Here is a 15,000-nt window from a genome sequence, read left to right on the forward strand (position 1 = left end):
CCGAGCGCAAGGCTCGAACCCAGGACCTTCCGATCCGAAAGTGATGTCATATCATAGAACCACATAGCCGTAAGAAGCTGAACATATTCCAAAATTACATTGTCAAAATAGACAACATAAGAATAAAAAGCATTTGCTGATTGTGTAAAATAAACAAAAAAAAAAGCAGAAGTAATAATTTCTAGAAATATAATAAATATGGTGATAGATAATAATTATTTTTTTAATATGAAATAATGACGTCACCTATTTATTTTCCTCGAGACATTGGTCTTTGTTTATGGTTTTTAAGTTACTCATTATTCGTGGGGGGGGTAATTTTTGGTTTGTGTCTGTGTATTTTTCTGTGTGTGTGTATGTGTGTTTGTGTGTGTGTGTGTTTGTTTGTGTGTATGTATGTATGTGTGTGTTTGTGTGTATATATGTGTGTATGTGTGTGTGTGTGTGTCTATTGTAAAGTATTTCTTGATTTTATAGTTTAAAATTGAAATCTGTTCAGCAATCAAAATGGTAAATCACAACATTTTTTTACATAATCTTTTTGAAATGGTCGTAGTTTTAAATTTTCATTGTTACTTTTTAGCTACTTACCATATGATGTGACTTATCGCCCCTCAAAACGGTATTATGTCGGAATGATTAAGATGCTGAAAATTGAATTTACAGCCAGAATTATCAGACTTGCGTCGAGGTTATATACTTTTTAGAGGAGGATGAATATCATATTTCAAGTTTGTAAGTAGTAATAATTCATATTTTTGACTAGTTCAAATTTAATTGGACTTTTTTTGGCACCTGGTTCATCCTGAGATAATACCGTTTTGAGACGTTTGGGTCACATATTATATTATTTTTTCTCAATATTAATGAAAGTTGACTTCACAATACTCTTAATTTCAAACTACAACAACTTATCACAACAGATACACATGCCGTGGTCTTTTCGAAAGACACAAGTTACTCTTCTCCTTCCAAATGTGTGCCAAGATCCTGGAACATGCTGGAAAACTCAACATGGATGAATACAATTTTTTCTTGAGAGGTGGAATTGTAAGTCATTAGGGCAAAAATTAAGTAATTAAAAGAAGACAAATAAACAGCGTATTGTGGTTGTGAAACAATTTGGCAATCTAAAAAATTAACCCTCTCCTTACCAACTATAGGAAAATCGTCACATTCGTTACGATACAACCAACATTTTACTTATTCAAATTTCTTTTGTACATCATAAAATTTAAAGAAAATGAACAGTGTGTTGGAGAGCATGTTTTGCTAAAGAAACTATGTATCGCAAGAACTTTACTGTTATTATGTCTGAGTGATAAAATATCTATTTTTGTGTTAATAGGCTGTGAAGTTTTGGGGAAAATCCTGAAAAAGGCTGGTAAGGAGAGAGTTAAATTGAAGAATGCGGACATATAATTGGAGTACTTTTCCCAGTTTCACCATGCTCAAAGGGCTTTACAATGTTTTATCTATTCCCCCAGTATTGCATGGAACCAAATGTCAATTTCATACAATAATAGGTGTCACCAATTTTTTAGACTAACACTTTTACAACCATTTTTATTATTGGTCATTACTGCCCTTCTTGAGTTGAATGATAAAATGTGTGTAAAATGCCTCACCTAAAAACTTAAATATGAATTTATTGATTGATTGATTTATTCAGTTGATACATTTGTTTATTTATTCATTTATTTTGTTCATTTTTTTAATATGTCCTTTCATTCTTTTATTATTTATTTATTCGTTCATTCATTATTTATTGTTTTATTTATTTTTTTTAATTTATGCATTTATTTGTCCATTTATTTATTTATTGTTTTATTTGTTCATTCATGCAGTTATTTATTTATTAATCAATTTAATTATTAATCTATTTATTTGATAAGTTATTTATCTATCTATTCATTCATTTATCTCTTATCTTCACCCCTTCCCCCCCCCCACCCCTTTACCAGGTCCTGGACAGAGACAACCAGATGGACAACCCCTGCACCAACTGGTTGTCTGACAACGCCTGGGACAACATCACAGAATTGGACAAACTCACCAACTTCCACGGAATCATCACGTCGTTTGAACAGTACCCACGTGACTGGAACCTCTGGTACACGTCTGCCGAGCCAGAAGTCACCGCTCTGCCTGGTAAGAAAGAGTTTTTAAAAATAGTTTCATACCACCTTTTAATAACTGAGTCTTGAATATTTAGAAGGATTAGAATCTGTTTCAGACTTTTGCTTTCCTTTCGTGTGTTTTTGTTACTGTGTTTTTTGTTTTTTCTTTGTTCTTTTTGTTTTTTTAAGGGAGGGGGGGGGGGGGGGGGGGGGGGGGGGGGGGGGGGGAAGTCAGGGTTGATTTGTTTTTGTTGGGGTCTCCTTTTGTTGTTGTTTTTTTTCTTTTTGAGGGGGGGGGGGAGGATTTTGTTTCTGTTTTTGTTTTGTTTTATTTGTTTGTTTTGAGGGTTTTGTGGGGTTTTTTTTTTTTTTTTTTGTTTTGTTTTTTGGTTTTTATTTGTTTTATTTTTGTTTTGCCTTAGTTATTTTTTAAAGAAAATGAATTGTGTTTCCATAATATGGTGTACTGGTTATTTTTATATGATTCATCATCATCATCATCATCATCATCATCATCATCATCATCATCATCATCATTTCCATGCTCCTGTCAGTTGCATATGGCTTCACATTAATTATAATATAATCTTTGTTATTGGTGTAGTAAAAGTCTGAAAATACTCCTAAGCATGGTTGTATATTTTTACATTTTTGTGCATTTGCATGTATTATATATGTATACATTGTCACCATAGATTCTCAACTTTGTGTTTATACATTTTCATGCATGCCACGTCTGTAAACGCATTTCTATTTTTTTTTTTTGGATGAATAAAGTATATATTATTATCATTATTATTATTATTATTATTATGATTATTGTTATTATTATTATTATTATTATTATTATTATTATTATTATTATTATTATTATTATTATTATGATTATTATTATTATTATTATTATTAAAATTATTCATTTTTATTTATCACTCCTATTCCTCCAGGTGAATGGGACAATGCATGCAATGAGCTCCAGCGCATGTTGATAGTCCGTTCCCTCCGCCCAGACCGGGTGTCTTTCTGTGCCACTTCCTTCATCATCAATAACCTGGGGTCGAAGTTCACTGAGCCCCCCGTCCTTGACATGCAGCAAGTCGTGGAGGATTCTACAACCAGACACCGCTCATTTTTGTCTTGTCTCCTGGAGTGGTGAGTCTGGTGTTGTTTTGATTTTAAACAAGTAGCAGATGTAAGCTAACTTATTTGTAGGTTTGATGGACAATATTTGTGCGGCTATGTGGATCGAAAGGTCCTGGGTTTGAGCCTCGCGCTCTGCACATAGATGCGTCCTTGGAAAAGGCTCTTTACTCACATTCTCTCACCGTACTCTGGTGTAAAATGAGTACCTGGCCGTTATCAGCGTTGTCTTTGACCAAATAATTGTAATATCACCTAACAGGCGTTATGTCCCGTCCTACATGTTAAATGTTGCTGTTGACCAGGGACACCTTATAAAGTGCTTTGAGCACATTTAGTGGATATTGACCTATATAAAAGCTCTTTTTTTTAAACTCATTGCTTTAAGACTGTTTCCATTACAACAATGAGCCCATAATAATTTTGATTATCAGACCTGCAAATAATTACACGTTGGATTTAAACTTATACACCTAAGGCCCTTAATATCAAATTTTATTTGTTTAACCCAAACAGATGTGCCAATATGACAATTTTGAAAATTCGTAGTTCTTAGAATAAAAGTCTCTTTAGCTAGTTGCATAAGTCAACTATTAAATAGTTTGCTATCAGAAGGCATAAATAAGTCCTCAAAATTTTTCACCAAACTTTTTCTTTTTCAAATAGTTTTATTGAATTATATATGCTGTTTCACATTGGTTGGCAGCTCTGCGTATTAAATTGTATTGAATCTGTGATTAATTATCTATCTAATTAATATGTTTATTCATCTTAATACAAGATTTACTTTCATTCACATTATCCAAAAAAAAGTAATTAACGTGTATAAATAATAAATAAAGTAATGAATAAAGATTAATATAAAACAGCTTTTAAAAAAAACAAAAAAAAAAAAAACAAGCACAGAACATTTCAGGCTCAGAACCCTTCATCAGCCAATAACTAAAATGATAAAAACATTAATAAATCACTTAAAATTCAGATATTTTGTCTGAATCTTTCGTGATGTACTAATGTTTTTATTGTTTTTTGTTATTGGCTGATGAAGTGTTTTGAGCTCGAAATGTTGCGTGTTGGTATTTTGTTCTTTTTTTAAACTTGTTATTTTCATTTTTGTTCATTACTTTTGATAATCTACGATTCCAGCAGCTTTATATATCTCTATAAAACAACAAATAAACTTTGATCATTTTAAAATCTTGCGTGTTTCATGTTATTGGAACATCCAAGTGAGATATTAGGGAGCAGGCACTGGTGTTAAGTTAAAGATATGAAAATGTGTGTATGAAACAGTGTCAGACAAAGCAAGAAAGATTTTTAAAAACATCCCCCAAAAAATCAGTCTTCCTCAACTGGGGTGATCAGAAGGTCTGAGGTTCGATCCCCAGTCAAGGTAGACTGATTATTTGGGATGGGTTTTTTTTTTTCTTGTATATTTCTTTCTTGCTTTGTCTGGCTCTGTTTTATATACACTTTTTAGGCTGTTATTGATGTCCGGCTATGTGGTCTTATGGTATTACTCTCACTTTCGGATCTGAAGGTCCTGGGGTCGAGCCTAGATGGCGCATAGTTGAATCCTTTGAAAAGACTCTTTACTCACATTCTCTCACCGTACTCAGGTGTAAAATGAGTACCTGATTGTCAACAGCATTGTCTCTGTCGGGGAAAAAAATGTAATATCGCCTAACAGGCGTCATGTCTCATTCTACATGTTGCGTGTTGCTGTTGGTCAGGGACCCTTTGTAAAGCACTTTGAGCACATTTAGTGGATATTGCGCTATATAAAAGATCATCATTGATGCAGAAATGAACACTGGCATGATAGTATGTTGATTTCTAACCTCTTCATTCTCCCCTGTTTTTTTATGTTTTCTTACCCAGGACCCCACGAGTGCCCTTCTACAACTGGCTGAATCCAGTGGAATGGCATCTCGGTTCCACGCCCTGTCGCTTGGACAAGGACAGGCTCCCATCGCTACCAGGATGATCAAAGAAGGCGTTAAAGAAGTAAGTGATCATAATGACAGGGAGGCCTTCTTCTCCACTTTTCTCCACAACAAGATCTTGACAGCCTCAGAACTACTACTACTACTACTACTACTACTACTACTACTACTACTACTACTACTACTACTACTACTACTACTACTACTACTTCTACTACTACTACTACTACTACTACTACTACTACTACTACTACTACTACTATTACTATTACTATTACTACTACTACTATTACTACTACTACTACTACTACTACTACTACTACTACTACTACTACTGCTTCTCCACTTACATTTTTCTAAAAATAATGTGTCAATCTATTGTTTACAAGTATAAGCAAGTATAATAAGTTTTATGTCCACTTACTCTTAGTCTTGGGCTTAATACAGTAAAATGTTAACCAATCATAAAAAAGAAATGAATTAATCTTACTCCCGCCCACATCTAAATATTTTGGATATCAATACATTTTTTTCTTAATGGCTTCAATGAAACAAGGTACCAATGATGATCAGATCTGTCGATTTAATCATGTTTAAAACTGACAGTTCTTAGAGGGGGAAAAAACATATATTTACTTTAATTAATTAATCTTATTAATTAACAACTTGGCATCGGAATTAATAAGATTTCGAAGTATTTAACATGTGTCCTCTGCCACAATTTTTTTTTCCTTTTAAACAAGTTCCATTGAGTGAATCAAATTAGTTTGTAGTTGGTACCAAAAAAATTGTAGTAATGCAAATTGTTTCAAGTAGTTTTATTATGTTTTTCGCCAACCACATATTTTTCCTCCCTCCTCCAAAGGGCAAATGGGTTTTCCTTGCCAACTGCCATCTCTCCCTCTCCTGGATGCCTCAGTTGGACAAGCTTGTAGAACAACTGCAAGTGGAAGAACCACGACCGGAATTCCGGCTGTGGCTGTCCTCCTCCCCCCATCCCCAGTTCCCCATCTCAATCCTGCAGACTGGAATCAAGATGACGACCGAACCCCCTAAGGTAAACATTCCTTTCAGACTGTACGGTTATCATTTTCAGAAGTAGATCTAAATAAAATATTCACGTCCATTTGTATATAGCACTGCTCAATGATTTCACATCACTGCATTTATTGTCCCAGCAGGTCACATATTATGAAACAAATTTACCTTTGTAATTGTACAAGTCTCTTCCATGTGCTATTTTATTCTCACCATTTCTATCACTGGCCTGTTTTTTAGATTGTACAGAATCAGAAAAAAAATATAAGTTTGTTCATTGCCAATCATCTCATCCCACCATCGCCACCTCCCCTCCCCCCCCCCCCCCCCCCCCCCCCCCACCTGCTCCTCCTCTTCCCCACTCAAAAAGTGAAGACAATGATATTGATGAATATTGAGATCAGATGTTTTATATATACGCAGTATAACTAGTCGTGTTTTTTTTTTTTTGGGGGGGGGGGGGGGGGGGGAGGGAAGGTGTTTTGTTGAGGTTTTTTTGTTGGATCTTTTTTTCTTTTTTTGTGTTTTTAGCAAAGTTATACATTCCTTTGAGACTTTTTTGAGTGATAAGACTCAGTCTGAGTGGGCCTTTTGCTAATACAAGCCATTGAACGTCTGTCTCGTCATAAGAATGTCAAACCTTTTACATCCTGGCCATGAAATGACGACCAGATTGAAATGCTATTACATCATCATCATTGCCTTTTTCACCCTGGGTCAGGGTATAGGCCACAGACAAACAGTTTCCATCTTTCTCTATCCTGAGCCAACTTTTTTATCTCATTCCAGGTCTTACCACTTCTCTGTATATCAGCTTCTTTAATTCTTCTCCATGTTCCTCGTGGCCTTCCCCTTGATCTTCTGCCCTGAGGGTTCCAGTCCAATACTTTCTTTGTTATAGTTGAGTCATTCTTTCTAAGCGTGTGTCCAATCCACCTCCATCGTCTTCTTCCTATATCCTCTCCCACTGGTTTCTGCTGTGTTCTTTTCCATACTTCTTCATTTTTTATTCTATCCATCCATTTTATTCTGAGTAGCTTACGCATGCACCTGTTTACGAAAATCTGTACCCTCCTTATACATGCCTGTGATGCGTTCCAAGTTTCACATCCATACAGTAGGACAGACTTCACGTTTGAGTTGAAAAGTCTTAGCTTTAGTTGAAGGGAGATATCTTTAGTTCTCCAAACTCTGTTCAAAGATGTGAATGCAGCGTGTGCCTTTCCTATTCGTGCTTTCACCTCCGCTTCCATGCCTCCATCCTTGTCAATTATACTTCCGAGATAGCAGAAAGTGTCTATATCTTCGAGTTCCTGATCTTTTACTTTGATCTGCTCCCTTTGACGCGTACCTATCCTCAAGACCTTTGACTTTGCAGGGTGAATTCTTAGACCAATTGATTCCGAGAGGCTGTTTATAATTGTGGTTTTTGCTTGCATCTGGTCCTGGGTGTGGGACAAAGAGCCAGATCATCTGCAAAATCCAGATCATCCAACTGTGTCCAGGGGGTCCACTGTATCCCATTTCTTTTCCCTTTGGAGGTTTCCTTCATTAGCCAATCAATGGCAAGGATGAACAGGAATGGTGAGAGCAAGCATCCCTGCTTGACACCAGTCTTAATTTCAAAGCTGTCAGTAAGCTGATCTTCATGTACAACCCTGCAACTTGATCCTTCATACATTTCCTTAATGAGGTTTACTATCTTTTCAGGGAGTCCATAATGTGCCAGAATTTTCCACAATGTTGCTCTGTCAATACTGTCGAAAGCCTTCTCGTAATCCAGAAAGTTGACAATAAGAGGAGAGTTCCATTCTATAGACTGTTCTACTATGACTCGCAGAGAGGCAATCTGGTCGGTGGTTGAACGGTTTTTCCGAAAACCTGCCTGTTCGTCCCGCAGTTTAGCATCTGTTGCATTCTTAATTCTCTCTAAAATAATACGGTTGAAAACCTTTCCTGGGATAGAAAGAAGAGTGATGCCTCGATAATTATTACAATTACTGAGGTCCCCTTTCTTTGGAAGCTTGATAAGATGTCCTTCCTTCCAATCCTTTGGGAATATCCCGTCATTCCAGATTCTCTCAAATAGTGGGTGCAGGGCCTCAGCATTTCTTTCCGCATCAACTTTTAGAGCCTCCGGTGGAATCCGGTCTGGTCCAGCAGCTTTCCCCCTTTTCATCTTGTTAATGGCACCCACAATCTCTGCTATCGATGGTGGATCACAGCTAATTGGTAGCTCATTCCTTGCAGGCAAAATTTCTGGCTGGTTGTCTGGTGGTGGTCTGTTCAGAAGGCAGTTGAAATGTTCCCTCCATCGTTCAGATTGAGCCTCTTTTCCAAAAATAGTTTTCCCATCTTTGTCTTTGACTGGTACCTCTGGTTTCCCATATTTTCCAGCAAGTGTCTTGGTAGTTTGATAAAGGATCCTCATGTGTCCTCCAGTCGCTGCTGCTTCTGCTTTCTCTGCAAGTCTGTTCATGAATGCTTCCTTGTCTTTCTTCACAGATCTTTTGACTTCCTTAGCTATGGCTCGATACTGCTCTTGTGCATCCAGTCTTGAAGCCCTGTTTTGGCTTGCATTCACTTGTTCCTTCCTTGTTCTCCTCTTTTCAATAAGGTCCAAGGTGGTTGGACTTATCCATTCTTTATGTTCCGATTTCTTTACCCCCAATACCTCGTGGCAAGTTGTTATGTAGACTTCCTTGATCTTTGCCCAATGTGACTCTACATCTATGTCCTCCTCGAGCTCAGTAAGAGGTTGGAATCTATTACTCAATTGTAGTTTGAATTCCTCATTCTTTTCCCCATCAAGTGCATTCACCTCGAATTTTCTTCTTGTATGTGATCTGGCCCCGTGTTTTCTGAGTCGGAGCTTAAGCTTTGCCAATAGCAGGTGGTGGTCTGATCCAACATCTGCCCCTCTCCGTACTGTCACATCTTCCAATGAACGTCTGAATCTACGAGAGATACAAAAATGATCAATCTGATTCTCTGTCACACCATCTGGTGAGACCCAAGTTGCTTTGTGGATCCTCTTACATCCTGGCCATGAAATGACGACCAGATTGAAATGCTATTACAGTTTAACCAAATAATTTTTATACTGCACCGGAAGTCGATACTGTCTATAACCTTTTTTTGTCTGTCTTTAAAACTCTGTAGGGTTTGAAGGCCAACATGAAGCGTCTGTACAACCTGGTGACAGAGCAACAGTTCCAAAGATGTCACAAACAGGACAAGTACAAGAAGATGCTGTTTACTCTCTGCTTCTTCCACTCCGTGTTGCTGGAAAGGAAGAAGTTCCTCATGTTGGGATGGAACATTGCTTACGAGTTTAACGACTCTGATTTTGAGGTTAGTATTGTCATCATCATCATCATCACCATCATCATCATCATCATCATCATCATCGTCGTCGTCATCATCATAATCATCTGCATCAGCATAATTATTGTCATAATTATTGCTTTTCTCAGTTTAGAATGGAGTAAAAACCACACTTTCTCCATAACAGGTTTATACTTCTCTAATCTTTTATATTTCCTATGGAACCTCAGGGAACGGAATGGCACAACTGCCCACCAGAAATTGTCGATATCAACTACAGTGACAATTTCAAGAGATTTACACATTTATTTATCAAGGAAATCATCTTAACAGGAGGAAAAATAATTTGTGTTTAAAAAAATAAATAAATTTTTAAAATATCTACAGTAATGCCTGATTCAGATTACCATATTGAAATGAATAAAAAATAAAATAATAATAAAATATCCTTTATTCATCCCATAGGGGAAATTTGTCTCTAGGGTCTATTCCAAGGGAATAATAGAATAACCCAGCCGTTAGCCGCAGTTCAGTGCCACAAATTAAGCTAAGGTGAGATGACTTGCTCAAGGCCACACCATGCAGCAGTGGGTGTTCGAACTCGGTACCTTTCGGGTACGAAGCAAAGTCCGTACTGCTGAGCCACGCTACCCCATCAACTGTCAAATCAAGTATCGGCTAGATTTTACCATTTTCAATTCTTTGTTTGTTTTTGTTTGTTTTTAAGGGTTTTACAGCGCTTGCAACACATTTAGGTTATATCAGCGCCAGTAAAAAGAAAGAAAATGGGATAGTAAAAAGTTCTAGAATTACAAATAAAGCACCCAAGAAAAAGTAAGACATAGGGGAACTGGGAACAAATAGGGATCAGATGTAGATTCCCAGAGCGCACTATCAATGTACTTAGTTTGAGATCACCTATAAGTCTCATCCGGACACAAGAACAAAATCCAACAAAGAGGAATACACTCCAATGCATACATTATAAATTCAAAATAACAAATATAATAATACATAACAGAGAGATGATTTACAAGGAAAAAAATATCATTGTTTCAGGTATCTGAGAATCTGTTATCCATCTACCTTGACGGTTACGAGGATACTCCATGGGAGGCCCTGAAATACCTGATCGCCAACATCAACTATGGAGGTCACGTGACCGACGACTGGGACAGACGTCTGCTCATGACGTACATCAACGACTACATGTCCGAATCCATCCTCACCGTACCTTTCCACAAGTAAGGGATTGGCCATATAAAACATGACAAGGGTATACAGTAGAAAACGGTATTAGGGGCTGCCTGAAGCCTGTGATTGTGAAAATACAAATGAAAGAGTGAAAATGGAGGGGCTTTGTTTAGAAACGATATAGACAATGGACGTTTCGGGTACAAACCCTTCGTCAGCACAGCAATACACAAATTAATGTAGAAAACAAATATAATAAAATAAAATGCAAAATAACTTGTATCGTGTGTGCTCAGTGTTGAACTACGAAGAGTTTGTATCCGAAACGTCCATTGTCTATCGTTCCTAAAACAAAGCCTCTCCATTTTCACTCTTTTGTTAGTAATGACAAGGGTTATTCATAGACATTTGTGTTGAATGCGACTGACCTAACCACTTGTCTATGGTAATGAAAGGTTTTTGTACAGCAGCAGGTTTGTTCTGGTGGCAAGAGGGAGGGGAAGGGGTCTCTTTTTTTTCTTTTTATGTCAATTTAATGTAATGAAAAATAGAACCAGAATATATTACAGTTTATTGAGTATTTTTCACCACAAATGTTAAATTCTTGATGAAATGACAAGCTTTGTCAACTTCTGGTGTAAAATATTATATCACAGTTCCTAGACTCATACATTTCTATGTTAATTTTTTGTTTGTTTGTTTTAGTTTGGGGGGTTTGGGGGTTGTTTTTCTTTTTCTTCGGGGTTTTTTTTATTTTGCATTTTGTCTTGTTTTCAATTTTTTTGTGTTTTTTTTTTGTTTTTTTTTGTTGGATTTTTTGTTGTTTTTTTGGGAGGTTTTTTGGAAGATCCACTATCATTCAAAATGTCAACGAGGTGGTTTAGTGTTCGAACCCTGACTTCCTAACCTTAAACACTAGTGGAATTTCTTATGTAACTCACCACCAACTCACTCACTATCCAGCGTCGTTGTCCTCATTGGCTTCCAGCACTCTGGCGATGACAAGTCTGCTGCCCATTCTCTTCGTCTGTTGACAGTATCATATAATTTTCTTCCATTCATCTCTGTCCATTCTAGGATGTTTTTTATATATAACTAGGCTTAGGTCTTTTGTAACGAAATATCAGCGCATAGTTGAGTCCTTGGAAAAGGCTCTTTACTCACATTCTCTCACCATACTCAGGTGTAAAATGAGTACCTGGCCGTTAACAGCGTTGTCTTTGTCCGAAAAATTGTAATATCACCTAACAAGCGGCATGTCCCGTCCTACATGTTAAATGTTGCTGTTGACCAGGGATCCCTTGTAAAGAACTTTGAGCACATTTAGGGGATATTGCTAGTGAAAGTAAAAGCCATTTGATAGAACAAGTCATCCTACGTTAGATTACATCGTTGATCCAGGACAATGCCAAGCTCTACCATGCACTGACAAAACACTTTTTTTTCTCTATTTTGACCTGAAAACTTTTCTTCATATTTTGATATGTTGAGATGACCTGCATTTTGCCAAAAATTCAATTAAGTCTCTAATTTAAGAATTTTTTTTTACAATTGAAGGCTATTTTATTAATTCGTCACGTATGTTAATTCCTTCAGCGCCATTGGCCGCACTGTGCGGCCAGAGCAGAATCTGTTCTACTGGCCAATGGCCGCTCAGTGCAGCCGGTCTTGAAAGGCAAAAACAATAATGTAATCCAATCCTACTTTCTACAAAAGTACTATAAATTGAACCAATGGTACATTTCCTTCATCAGAACATTCAATTGACCCTAGGGGTGGTATTTTAATTGAGATTTTGCGCTGAAATCGAATGTTGCTTTGTCTTAGCTTGTCATTCTCATGCTGCCTCAATCAGGTGTCAGCATTTTGTGATGGAAATGCGAATATATAACTTTAGCACTGAAAGAGTTAACATCAATATTAAATTTATTTATTTTTAAGTATGACCAAAATGAAAAAAAAGGGGTTTTGTTAGCATATTATCATGACAGAGAAATTTAGACTATACCTAAAAATAAGACTTGTTCAATTTTTGTTTCTTATTTATTTAGCATTTAAAAATAAGCCGACTGGGTGGGGTTCCTGGCATCCCATAGTGGGCAGGGAGGCACTTACTGTGTCTTCTATCCCCTTATATCTGTCTTCCAACTCACTCTCTGTCTTTGTCTTGGAATGAGATTACTTGGTTTTGTCCTGGCACTGGCTGGATACTCTAGTTGAGAGGGAAACAGTCAAATGTATAGTTAGTTTTGGGAGATGATATTTTTTTTCCTTGTAAATCATCTCTCTGTTATGCATTGTATTATGTTTTCTTGATATTATATACGATTTGTAAAATATTTGAATGTATTCCTCTTAGTCTTAGTGGGGACCTGTGCTTGTGTCTGGATGGACTTTTAGTGATCTCAAACTAAGTACTTTGATTGTGTGCTCTTGGATTCTACATCTGTTTCTTATTTGACCAATTCCCCTTTGTCTTACCTTTTCTTGGGTGCTTTATTGTAATTCTAGAACTTTTTACTATCCCATTTTCTTCCTTTTTACTGGCGCTGATATGACCTTAATGTGTTGCAAGTGCCGTAAAAACAAAAACAAACAAAAATAAGTCGAGAAATTATGCAATTATTTATATAACTACAACCACCGTGTCTACTTCCCAGACTCTCCACACTGACTGCTTACTACATCCCCAAAGACGGACCCTTGTCGTCGTACAAGGAATACATCAGCATGCTGCCCCCTGTTGACCATCCAGGTAAAACTTGGGGTTTTTTTTTCCTTATGACTTCACTAGATGTGAATAGTTATAATCTGTATAAATACTGGAATTGATCACGTGACTTTGTTCTTCTTTCCTTTGTTTTTTTTTTGGTTAAAAAAAGTCGAATTTTGTATTTTTGACAATTTTGACCTTAAATTCAACTTTTTTGCTCTCCCTGACTCACCCTGAAATATTGCAATATTGTGACTGTGGTTCATCAATGAGGACGAAATGGCTGAGTGAATAAGGCACAGCACCTCCACCCAAAGGACCCAAGTTCCAGCCCCATACAACCTTTTTTTTTAATCATAAGCGATAAACCTAGCTTCAGTTGCTCTCTTTACAATGCAGCGCTGAAGGTGATGCCTGGATTATCTCTTACTTTTCTCGAGATAGACCCTAAAAAATACAATGTCCCCTGGACATGATCAAAGAAATTTTTTTTTTTTAATTTTAAATATTTCTGAGATTTTTATAGGTTTCTACTAGGCGGGCAGTGGAGTTTCATGGGTGAGAATAGTATCACAATGCATCAAATTAGAAAATCAACGACTAAAATTGTTCCATTATTTCTGTTTCTATTTGGGCTGAGCAGAAGCGTTTGGCCAGCACCCTAATGCAGACATCACGTCCCAGATCCAAGAGACGAGGATGTTGTTTGACACATTGCTGTCCCTGCAACCCCAGGTGTCCTCTGTAGGAGGAGAAAGCAAGGAAGACAAGGTAAGGACCTTGTCCGTTTTAAAAATGGATTAAGGAAATAACATGAATAAGATAAGTACGTTTAACGACAAGAGTCTTTAACACGAAGCACATTTCAAGATGAGAGTCTCTAAGTTCATTTCAATTTGAGAGTTTTTAAGCACACTTCAATTACCAGTGCTCTGAACAAAATCAAAAGGACAGCCTCAACGTATATTTTAATATGAGTGCCTCTAAGCACATTTCAACATGAGAGCTTTCAAGCACATTTTAATTTGCGAATTTCTAAGCACATTTCAATATGAGAATCTTCAAGCACATTAAAAAAATTTTTAGAGTCTCTAAACACATTTTAATATGAGTGTCTGTTAGTTTTTGATAATTTGAGATCAGTTAAGTGCAGTTTAGATTGAAAGGATTAGCAAATTGAGAAGGCTACCAAATCAGAAAAAATAATTTCGTCTTCAATTTTTTTTTTGGTATATTTCTTCTTTTATTTCTCTCAATTATATTCTGAGAGTTTATCTTATCGTCATTTTATTACAATTCTATTCTATTCTCCTAGGTCCTGGACTTGTGTGCCAATTTGGCCAAACAAATCCCAGAGAACATTGACTACGACGGAACAGCCAAAATATTATCCACTGACCCATCACCTCTCAACGTCGTCTTGCTACAGGAGGTAACAGTCTCTTTTGATTGGGGTCTTTTTTGTTTTGTTTTTTTTTTGTTTGTTTTTAGTATTTTGTTGGGGGTTTTGGGGGGGGGGGGG

General features: G+C 36.7%; 1 protein-coding gene across 1 annotated transcript in view; it reads left to right on the forward strand.

The window, feature by feature from the left end:
• LOC144981073 (dynein axonemal heavy chain 2-like) overlaps positions 1-15,000 on the forward strand; it is a 136,025-nt gene that overhangs the window by 101,547 nt on the left and 19,478 nt on the right. The window contains 10 exon segments of the mRNA XM_078929186.1: positions 1,965-2,151; positions 3,068-3,232; positions 3,235-3,272; positions 5,142-5,267; positions 6,072-6,263; positions 9,407-9,598; positions 10,631-10,815; positions 13,426-13,520; positions 14,122-14,249; positions 14,794-14,910. Coding sequence (XP_078785312.1) covers positions 1,965-2,151; positions 3,068-3,232; positions 3,235-3,272; positions 5,142-5,267; positions 6,072-6,263; positions 9,407-9,598; positions 10,631-10,815; positions 13,426-13,520; positions 14,122-14,249; positions 14,794-14,910 — 1,425 coding nt within the window.

This window comes from Berghia stephanieae, chromosome 10 (assembly GCF_034508935.2).
Source record: "Berghia stephanieae isolate SIO BIC M18660-M18661 chromosome 10, UCSD_Bste_1.3, whole genome shotgun sequence".
Lineage (NCBI taxonomy): Eukaryota > Metazoa > Mollusca > Gastropoda > Nudibranchia > Aeolidiidae > Berghia > Berghia stephanieae.